Source organism: Elephas maximus, chromosome 18 (genome assembly GCF_024166365.1).
Source record: "Elephas maximus indicus isolate mEleMax1 chromosome 18, mEleMax1 primary haplotype, whole genome shotgun sequence".
In the NCBI taxonomy this organism is placed as follows: Eukaryota; Metazoa; Chordata; class Mammalia; order Proboscidea; family Elephantidae; genus Elephas; species Elephas maximus.
The window spans coordinates 71,867,623-71,879,336 of NC_064836.1; the positions used below are offsets into that span (position 1 = coordinate 71,867,623).

At 40.5% G+C, this 11,714-nt stretch overlaps 1 protein-coding gene across 18 annotated transcripts in view; it reads right to left on the reverse strand.

Annotated features, from left to right (window-relative positions):
• ABI3BP (ABI family member 3 binding protein) overlaps window positions 1-4,811 on the reverse strand; it is a 301,406-nt gene extending 296,595 nt beyond the window's left edge. For all 18 annotated transcript variants that reach the window (XM_049858519.1, XM_049858510.1, XM_049858515.1 and 15 more), the window contains exon 1: window positions 4,626-4,811. In XM_049858519.1, the coding sequence (XP_049714476.1) occupies window positions 4,626-4,704 (79 nt within the window). In that variant the 5' untranslated portion in view covers window positions 4,705-4,811. The remainder of the gene's footprint in view (window positions 1-4,625) is intronic.
• Window positions 4,812-11,714: the final 6,903 nt, after the last annotated feature.

Below are 11,714 nucleotides of genomic sequence, written 5' to 3' on the forward strand. Positions count from 1 at the left end.
AACTTATATTCTAGGAGCCCTAGTGGCACCATGGTTAAATGCTCAGCTGCTAACCTGAAGGGTGGTAATTCGAACCCACCCAGAAGCTCCACAGTAAAAAGACTTGTTGATCTGCTCCCATAAAGATTACAGCCAATAACAGACCCATGAAGAAATGCTTGCAATCACTGGCCATTAGAGAAATGCAAATCAAAACTAAAATGAGATACCATCTCACCCCAACTTTACTGGCACGAATCAAAAAAAACAGAAAATAACAAATGTTGGAGAGGCTGCAGGGAGATTGGAACTCATACACACTGCTGGTGGGAATGCAAAATGGTACAACCATTTTGGAAAATGATATGGTGCTTCCTTAAAAAGCTAGAAATAGAAATACTGTATGATCCAGCAGTCCCACTCCTAGGAATATACCCTAGAGCAATAAGAGCTGTCACACGAATAGACATATGCACACCCACATTCCTTGCAGCATTATTCACAATAGCAAAAAGTTGGAAACAACTTAAGTGCCCATCAGCAGACACACAGATAAACCATGGCACATACACACAATGAAATACTACGCAACAATAAAGAACAGTGAAGAATCTGTAAGGCATCTCACAACATGGATGAATCTGGAGGGCATTATGCTCAGTGAAATAAGTTAATTGCAAAAGGTCAAATACTATATGAGACCACAATTATACAAACTCATAAAAAGATTTACACACAAAAAGAAACAATCTTTGAGGGGAGGGTTAGGGAGGGAAAAACACTAAATAGACAATAGATAAGTGGGAACTTCTGTGCAGGGTAAGACAGTACACAATACTGTGGAAGCCAGCAAAACTTGAGCAAGGCAAGGTCATGAAAGCTTCATTGACACATTCAAACTCCCTGAGGGACTGAATTACCAGCCTGAGGGCTGGGGACCATTGTCTTGGGGGACATCTAGCTCAATTGGCATAACATAGTTTATAAAGAAAATGTTCTACATCCCACTTTGGTGAGTAGTGTCTGGGACCTTAAAACCTTGTGAACGACCATCTAAGATATTCCACCGGCCCCACCCCATCTGGAACAAGGGAGAAGGAAGGAAATCAAAGACACAAGGGAAATATTAGTTCAAAGAAGTAATGGGCCACAACTACCACAGCCTCCACCAGACTGAGTCAAGCACAACTAGGTGGTGTCCAGCTACCACCACTGACTGCTCTGAGGGGGATCACAATAGAGGGTCCCAGACAGAGCTGGAGAAAAATGTAGAAAAAATTCTAACTCACAAAAAAAGACTAGACATGTTGGTCTGAGAGAAACTGGAGAAACCCCGAGAGTGTGCTCCAGATACTCTTTTAACTCAGTACTAAAGTCACTCCTGAGGTTCACCCATTAGCCAAATATTAGACAGGCCCATAAAACAAAAGGAGACTAACTGGGCACATCAACCCAGAGGCAAGGACAAGAAGGCAGGAAGGGACAGGAAAGCTGATGATGAGGAAACCAAGGTGGAGAGAGTGTTGACATATCATGGGGTTGGCAACCAGTGTCACAAAACAATATGTGTATTAATTTTTTAATGAGAAACTAATTTGTTCCTGTTTACCTTCATCTAAAGCACAGTAAAGAAAAGAAAAAAAGATCACAGCCAAGAAAACCCCATGGGGCAGTTCTACTCTGTCACGTGAGGTCACTAGTCGAAACTGACTTAGCGGCACCTCACAACAACTCATACTCCAAGCTCTGGAACAGCAAGCAAGAAACTTCCAATATCTTATTTTGTGTGACAAGGCATATGATTAGGTATGCAAATAGGCATAAGACATGTAACAAGTGATCCTTATACATGACTGAGAGGATGATGGCAACGAAGGTGATGATTATTTGTTACTTTACAGCCTACTTTCGTCACCTCTATAATGAGGATGCATTCTTGGGAAAATGTGAAAATTAAGGTAATGTATTCAAAAGCTTTGCAAGAAACAATTTTGTTAAAGGGAAGGGTAGTGTTCACATGTAAACCGCGGGATTCATAAGGTTCAGGGGAGTCTGCATGTCCAGGTGAGGGGATGGGTGAACACAGATTCTGGTCAGAGGCTCAGGATCCATTCCTGGCCTGAGAAAGTCATTTAAGTTCCCCTGCCCCATTGTGTCTTCGCTTGTAAAATAAATGGTTAAACTAGGCCAATGGTTCTGAAATAGTGGTCTGCGATGAAGTTTTCATGAGTCTGTGGTGAAATGAGAAAAATCAGGACAATGGGCTTATTCGTGTAATTAAATTCATTTTTTTTAAATAAATCTGTTAAAAGGGCTTGCTTCTATGAATGATTTTTCCCCCCACCTTTCCACATTCTTACATGGCAAAATTCAAGTATGCCCTGTATACTGAAACCCTGATAAAAAATTAATTAATAAAAAAAAACCCAACTTTTTTACTTATCTATAAATCCAAAAGTCTGGAAGCCATTAGACTAGATGATCACTAATGTCCTTTCTACCACCTACATTCTACCCTCTTCTCAAGTCACAAATATTATTCAAGTAATGAGAAAGTAGGGAGGACTGAAAAGAGAAAAACCTTTTATCCTTTTTTTCGTATTGCACTCAGCATTTCTCCAAATGTGCCCTATGAAAGACAAGCCACTGCTGGGTTATCATAGCTGCTCTACTAGAAAAAGGATTCTTGGCCACAAGAGTTTGAGAAACAATGGGTTAAAAAAAAAGTTGGACAGGGCTCTTCACTGAGAAATTTTCAGAACCTGTAAAATGCTAATACCTATTGTGACTCCCCAAAAGCTTGAAATGGTTCAGAAGTTATAGGTGGAAACAGATATGTCCTCCTCCCCACCCAACACAAACATACACTTTCGAGGACAGTACACCTATTCCCAGAATTCAGTTTTAGAAAGGCCACTTCAGCTAAAAGAAAGTTCCTCAGTAGCTTTCATAATAAAGAAAAAAGCATATTATTAGAAACAAGAGGACTTGTCATTCATTTCATATCTATTATAATTTGACAGTTTTTCAAATTACTGAAATTATGGGTATCTAAAATTTTACAATAGAAACCTGGATGAAAATACCGCAGATGAAAGCACAAAGAACTAGAAAAAAGTTTTGCCCTTATTGACAACTATGACTTTTTTTCTACCATTGCAAATAAAGGAAAATTGTGTCAAGAGATTTTATCCAGGGATTGCAACATGATAATTAAAGCACTTGGAATTTGCAGAAGTTTGCAGAAACAAAACTATGGCTATCATCCCATCGCAGTGAATACAAAGTAAAATAAAACCATCTGTAGGTACTGAGTCTGAGAAAACCCCGACTCCTCGTAAATGGTATGTCCTTGTCAAGTGTTTCATCAGTAAGGACAAATATTTCTGAATGCTTATGGTTCATAATTGATTTGTGTAAATAATTTTACTGTGACCAAGGGTCAAAATTCTTGGTAGAAGAAAAAGATCTAGTAGTGTTTGTTTATATTTTTCTTTGCATAACTACTTAACCACAGTTGAAAAGGTTTACTGAGTCATTTTTCTTATTGCTTTTCACATCATGTGAAATATCAGCTATCCAAACTTTTCAGTCTTCATATTCAGAACTCAAGTTTCACTTTACACACTGAGGAGAGATCAGCTTTCACTTGGGACAAGAGAATTCTGGAGCAAACTATCCAGAGAGAGGATCTAACAACAATCTCTCACACGTTCTGACGCTGACAGGCTTTCCTTCTGACTCCACATTGCCTCATTCAATATTTTCCATCCTAACCGTATGGTAAGACCCAGCCCGTTTTTCATAATCCTACTGCTTACAGCAGTCTGCGGCCATAAAAAGCCTTTACAGACCGAGAACTAGCTTAGAAAAGGACCTCTGCAAAGGAACAAAAGTGCATGTGGCATTGATGTTCAAAGACAGCAAGAGTCTTTTGTTTGGTGCTGATGGGTTTCAAACGGTTGTTTTTAGGGTCTAAATTTAAAGGTTTTCATTTTCTTCCAATGACATTTGTAAACAAAATACCAATACTAAAATGAGAGCAAGTTAGCAAAGACAAGTGGGAGTGTGCTGTCCAGCAAAGCAAGCCCTCCTCCAGATACTGGAGAGAAGTGTCTACAGACAAAGCACACAGCCCTGCTTTGGTACTCCGTGTCTGGAACCCCCTCAAACTCCAAGTTATGTGTGCAGCTTATACCAAACACCCACGTTTTCAGAATTAGCTTCTTTTAAGCTTTAAGCTAGTAATGGTTTCCTTTCTGGGTAGGAGAATAAAAACACCAAACAACTCTTTTTAACAGACTGTAATACCCGACAATATAATAAGATTCAATAGAAAGATACTGTAGTTTGAAATGATCTCATTCAAGTCACTGTGAATAGCTGCTAAACTTAATTCAGAAGTTGGTTTTCATTTCTGCAATAAAAAGCTCCAGTTGAAAAGTAAATTAATGGGGGGGGGAGTAGAGGGGAGGGGGAGAAAAGGAAACGTTTTTAGGTGATTCCTTCACATATTTGACCATTACTTTCTGCGGAATAATCTGTTCCCCCCTACATGGTAAAGCAGATCAGATTTAATATCAACACTTCAAAATTCATATCTCTTAAACATCATTTGTAAAACATAAAACATCAGAGCTACTTGCCTTTTGGCAATTTCTGTGCATTTCCCAGGACTAGTGCAATACTTCCACAGAGAAGGAGACACCCCAGGCTGGAGAGCATGTTGCATTTGTCACCTCACACGCACAGGGAGTGATGCCGGCGGGTGTCTCCCAACCCTGGAGCTGCATTTAAGTGCACTGTCTCCCAGTGACAGAGGCGGGCGGCTGCACTTGGTGGTGCCGTGGGCTTACTCACAGGGGGTGGAGACAAGATGACATCACACCCTTTCCCACACACGCCAAAAAAAAAAAAAATGTAGGCATGACAGCAAAAACATAACATCGCATTTCCCTCTGCTAGGTTGTTTCTGTCTGTCTCTTCTCGTCCCTCTGTGATATAAATTTGAAATTATGGTTAACCTGTATTTGTGAAAGAAAAAAATACTTAGGAAGCATTGAAACATTCAATGAGCTACGTTAAAAATCTGGAAGAGATGTGCTTACAGCCATTGGAACATACAAACTATAAAATAAAACTCTATTAGGAAGGAAACCGGTTTTAATTAGCCAGTAAGCCAACCTAGTTCTTTTAAATGGGAGCGAACTCATTAAAAATACACTTCCAAGCATTCTGCAGCTCCAGTATTATGAGAAGCACTTAAGAGAAAGTCCATGGCTCCACAGCAACGAATTACACAGAATACATGACTATAGACATATATTTACGCAAGCAGAGACATACATATGGATATTCTATAGATACAGATACAGAGAGAGGAGAGCACTAGCACTAACTGAGCCCCAGGTGTGGGCCAGGCTCTGTCACAGTATCTTCACCTACGCTATTGCATTTTAATGTTCACAATGACTATGCAAGAGGTATCTTGTTATCCCCATTTTATCAGCATGCAAAACTGAAGCCCAAAAGAAGTATCCTTACCAAGCCAAGGTATTCAAATCATTAATAAAGTAGATGGAATTTTGGAGTAGAACTCGTTGGAGTTCAAATTTTGGATGCCACTTATTAGTTACGTGCCCTTGGACAAACTTCACCTGTATATTCTCAATACTGATTAAGCGTGCTCCTGCTAGACACGGATCTAATCAGTTTTTACGTATTGACACATTCAACCAACCCTCACAACAGTCTACGAGGCAGGCATTATCCTCACCCCCTGTTTTATAGATAGAGAAACTAGACACGGGAGGTTACGAGAAAGGCCCGTGGCCACAGTGCTAGGAAGCAAGGCTGCTGGCATTTGAGGTGGCAATTTGGCCCCGGGGCTTCCACTCTTAACTACTAAACTTTAAACTCTAAAATAGAAATGATAGTACCAATTTCATAAATTTGCTGGCAGGATTTAATGAAATTACTACAGTGCCTGGCACTCAGGAAGCATTTAGTAAGTGGTCACTGAACACTGAAGGTACGGTGGTTAAGAGCTGTGGCTGCTAACGGAAAGGTCTGCAGTTTGAATCCCTGCCCTATAGGGTTGCTATGAGTGGGAATCGATGGATGGCAATGGGTTTGGGTTTTTTTTTTTTTTTACTCACTGAACACAGCAATAATAGTGATAACAACAATATAGTCGCGCAATTAAGTTAGATCGATGATTCTAACCTGAGTGTGTCTACCTCTAAAGCCCATGTGTACTCTCTCCCCCTACATCATATTGCCCCAAATAGAGGCACATTTTAATAATGACTGGATTAATTGTGTGGTTAGTCATCTCAGGCTCATGGCGACCTTATGTACAACAGAAAGAAAACACTGCCCAATCCTGTGTCATCCTCATGACTGTCAGCATGCTCAGGTCTATCACTGTGGCTATGGCGCCTGTCCATCCCACCGAGGGTCTCCCATGCCCTCGCTGGCCCTTGGCTTCACCAAACATGATGTCCTCCTCAGTCCGTGTAAGGCACTTTACGATGTCCTCCTCCTCCTCTTCCTCACGTAAGGCACTTTAAATGTTATCGGTATGTTTATACCGACTCTTTGAAAATACCTATTTCATGGAGCTACTGTAGTTGAACCAAAACAGTAAGAAAGAAATGGAATAACACTGACCAAAGGAAATTCTAGTCAGAAACTTACCCCACATAGAAGAAAGAAAAATTTAAGAGACATCCTCATCTTCCAAATAAAATGTGGGAAGGTGCATTGTTGAAGCCATTAGAGCTGCCCATCCAGGCTTCACTACAGGAATGCTCTGTGGCTGGCTAGGAAGGGACTGGGCCATTAACAGGGTCTTTTTCATCTCTAATTTTGCACCTGATTAGCAAGCTCTCTCAGACTGGAGGTTGGGCACTCATCTACCTGGCACTGCTGGTTGGGAGCCCATATGCCACTGCCATCAAGTCACGTGAGTGTGACCACTGTGTTAGCAGGAAACGACAGGCTTTCTGAGGGTGAAAGAACAGCAGAAATATTGAAAAGAAGGCAGGTTAGGTAAGGGAACTCAGGAATGAGCCTCTGTCTGCCTGGCTCTAAGGCTAACTCCGGTCCACATTAGCAATCGTTATTTGTAGTTTGGAACTGACTTGAGGCTAATTCAATAAAGGTCAGTCTTCAATTATGGTGTGAGAAAAACACGGCTGCATTACCTTAGCTAGTAGGTATTCAGTGAAGAATGAGTATTCTAGAACTTTCCTCAGAACAGGAAGGAGAAACAGTCTAAAGAATTGGCCCACGTCAGAGAGGGCATTTTACCTTCTCAATGAAGAGTTTTCTGTCACAGAAGAGCCCCGCCTCAAATAAAAGGTGTACAAAAATTAAATGAACATACTCCAGAAGAACTATAAATGCCTTGATATGTGAGAAAAAAACTCCATGGTCTGGCTCACTTCATCACTGGCAGGTTGAAAGCCACTCTTAAAGAATTGCTATCTGATCCTGAGTACAGGGCGATGGTGACTCTGGAGTAATTCACACGACCCTGTAAGGTTTCTCAGTTTTCAGGAGTCAATGCCAACCCTAGTCTTCTTTAAATGTCTCTTAAAGTATGTTTGTCTGCATTCATTTGGAAATAAATGCAAAGTTCCAGATACTTGTGAGACAGCAGAATATTGAATTAATTGCCACCAATATTTATGAAAAACCTCGTTAAGAGAAACATTTAGGAAGAACTCCTTTAAAAAAATAAAATGCAGTTGTATTCGTGTCTGTTCTGTGAAGGCAGGATCCCTGCCTGCTTTGTTTATCACTGTGGTCAGTGCCTAGGATGTGGAAGAATGCAATAAGTATGTGATGAGTGAGCATCAAATGAAGCACGATTCATCAATTCCTCCAGATAGTCTAAAAGTCAGTTTCAGATCAAGCTGGATTGTGAACTGGAATGTAGAGTTGCTGGGAGACACTTCTCCAAAGGTCCCTCATGTGCCGACACATCTCATGTGGAGAGGCACTGATTCGCTGGGCTCCAAACTCTTCTCTCAAGGATGCTTGTATAGTGAACAGTCTTAGAAGACAGAACTTTGTTTATTGTCCTGTGTAATAAAGGCAATGTCTCTCTCTGGGGCAAAAGGCAGGCAGGCTTAGTTCCCACTATAGAAGACTCAAGTTCCCTAAATGCGGGATTCCTCTTCAGTACTACAACCATGATATGCGTAGGTACCAACCATCCCTCTTTCCATTGTCCTATAGAAATGGAATGTCCTGGTGGCACTGTGGTTAAAGTGATGGACTGCTAACCAAAATGTTGGTGGTTCAAAACCACCAGCAGCTCCACGGAAGAAAGATGTGGCAGTCTGCTTCCATAGAGATTTATAGCCTTGGAAACCCTATGGTGTCACGCTGAGTCAGAATCAACTCGATAGCAGTGGGTTTGGTTTGGTGTTTTCATGGGAATTGGGGCTCCAAAAACCAACACAAATGTTGACATTCAGCAATTCAGCCATTGATGTAAGTAATAAACTGTCCTTTGTCTTTGACCCGGAAATCTCTCTCTTCTGCCAGTATCCTTGAAACTGTAACTTGCTAACTTGTTAGCTTGCACACAGACCCTTCACAGTTCATGACAATAATATTGGCCCTTCATATATATTGAAGTCCACAGTCCCTGGTTGGTAAAAATGGTTAACATACTCAGCTGCTAACTGAAACGTTGGAAGTTCAAGTCCACCCAGGGTCTCCTCAGAAGAAAGGTTGGTAACCTGCTTCGGAAAAATCAGCCACTGAAAACCCTATGAGCACAGTTCTACTCTGACACACATGGGGTTACCATGGGTCAGAAACGACTTAATAGCAATTGGTGGTGTATTGAAGCCAACTATAAGAGTCATCTCATAAAACTCTCAGCATAGTAAGAATGTTACTAGACATTGCTTGTGAAATTATATAGGGTCCTCCTTATAAAAACCTTGGGAGAAAAACCTCTGGCTGTTCTTTGTGTCAAGAAAAGTTGTAGCCTTTTTCTGAGCAACTGCATTTATTTTGTGGCCATTGTAATCATGTTTCTCCTCCTGCGTTGACTTCTAGAAAGCTAGAGCCAAATATGTCCCCCACCCATACTAAGTGTATAGGTCTTTATAGTGTACATTTTTTTGTTGTTGTTTTTGCATCATTTCTGGCTTCATTTTTGATCCCCACCCTTATTCTTGCTTATTTTACTTTTAGTCTTAATTTATGTGGCTTCGTAAATTGCCTGAATATTTTTCTGGAACAAAACCAAAAGCCGTTGCCGTCAATTCTGACTCATAGCGACCCTACAGGACGGAGTAGAACTGCCCCATAGGGTTTCTAAGGAGCAGCTGGTGATTCAAACTGCATATCTCCTGTGGATTAGCAAGTGAGCGCTTAACCACTGGCACCACCAGGGCTCTGGAACAAGGTGAGGTGTTAAACAAGCCCCACACACAAGAGGCCAAGTGTCAAAATATATGAAATGGAATCTGGGGACCTGTTCTCTGGTCTCCTTTTCTACACAACTGACCCAGATGGATTTTTTTTTAATATAATGATCATGTAGCATAATTTCTTCAAAAATACTTTTCTTTAGGGAGACTGGGTGAAAAGCAGGGGACTCGAGGATATCTAGAACACTGCTCTGAATAAGTGTCATGTTTTTCAGTCATTTCATATTTGACTTCTAAGTGTTCAGTGTTCATTCCATTATTTCAAATGATACTTCCACTAAGATTCACAAATCGTTCCAATCTTGGAGGTAAACTCTGTATGCATTTACCTGTCAAGTTTCACAGTTTGCATCTCTCATATGTAAGGTACCATGCTAGGAGATAAAAGTGGTTTATACATCTGCAATTAATAATATGAAAAGGTATGCTGTGGTGTTCTAAACAAAACAAAACACTAACAAACAAAAACCCTTCGCTCTCACCCTATAGGACAGAGTATAACTGCCTCATACAGTTTCCAAAGAGCACCTGGTAGATTCAGCCTGCCGACCTCTTTGTTATCAGCCGAACTCTTAACTACAACGCCACCAGAGTTTCTGTGGTATTCTAGGGGGTGCTAATAAAGATGTCTACTATGAGTCATACTTGCAATGGGAAATCTGATGTTCCATGTTTTCAGCCCAAATCTTGTTTCTGTAATTACTGTACTGAACTACACCCATGATCCAATTAGACAGGTGTCCTGCCCCAATGGGGGTGCATGTGGCCAGAGCGAGAAGTGGTCTTCCACAATGTTTTTTATTGCCCAAGGAAGTACCACTCTTTAAATGTCTGAGTGACAGTTGCAGCTCATTCTTCAGTTTGTCTAAAGGTATTTTGACTGCAAAATTTTTGGCTTCGTAACCTTAGGGTCATTAGCAGCATCTGCTTATAAAAGAGTGTAAAGAACCCTTTCTATCAGGCTGGACACAAGCTTCTTTAAGACATAGGTTATACAACTCTAAGCTATGAAGTTTGCCTTCCTGGTTTTGTCTAAATTCTGCTTTCTCTGTGGGTGTGGGGAAGTGTTGAATACCCAGCTGGATATGTGCAGGTAGAGAAAGAATCTCTTACTTAAGCTTCAAATAACGTAAATATTAAGGGAGACAAGAGCTGAGTAGGAAATACAGGTTAGTAAGTCAGAGGCAAAGAAGGTATGTCAGAGGAAGACATTGGAAGCTAAAAAACAGCACCAAGAGTATGAGGGGAATGGAAATATGCAATAACAGGCTGGGCCAGTAGGAGGATGGTGGTCCTTGTGCACCCCAGACAGGAGATCTGGCTTGCAGGCTGACTTTTACACACTATTGTCTGTGGTGTATGGATGTCTGGTGTGTTTTAAAAGCTGGGGTGGAATAGCTATCGTTGCGGCCTCCTACACTGCAGACAGAGCTCAGATCTTTTTAATTTATCACTTAATGGAAATGACAGTTCTCTGGACACTTCCCAACCTTGTTGCCACTTTTTTGGGTGTGTCAAGCAGGATGGCAAGTGGAGTTTTCAGAATGGAAGGACCCCTAGAAGGCAAATTTGAGGGCACATCTACCTGATAGGTCAGGCATTACTGTGGGCCCTTTTGGCTCTAGCTGCTCATTGATGTAAAGAACAGCATTCCAGAAGGACTCTCTATTCCGTTCCACGAACCTGTTTATCTGTCTTAACGCCAAGAACACAGTCTTAAACACTATAGCTTTATAACAAGTTTTAAAATCAGCTAGTGTTAACCAACCAATTCTAGCTCCTCTGTATGTCCACATGAATTTTAGAATCAGCTTGTCAATTTCTACAAAAAAAGCTGAAAGCGATTTTGATAGGGGTTGCATTAAATTTATAGATCAATTTTTGGGGAGAATTGACATCTTAACAATAATGATCGTTTCAACACATAAACAAGGAATATCTTTCTATTTATGTCTCCTTGAATTTCTCAGCAGTGTGTTTAACTTTTCAGTGTACGAGTCTTATATATATTTTGTCAGATTTATCCCTCAGTATTTCTTATTTTTTGATATTATTGTAAATGGTATTTTTCTAATTTCAATTATATTTTTATTGCTGGTAGATAGAAACACAATTGACTTTTGTATACTGAGCTTGTACCCTGGAACTTGTAAGCTCATTTGTTAATTCTAGCTACCTTTTTTTTTTTTTGGTAGATTTCATCACATTTTCTAATAGAGACAATTATGTTATCTGCAAGTAAAGGCAGTTTCACATTTTTCCTAAGAATTGGGTGTC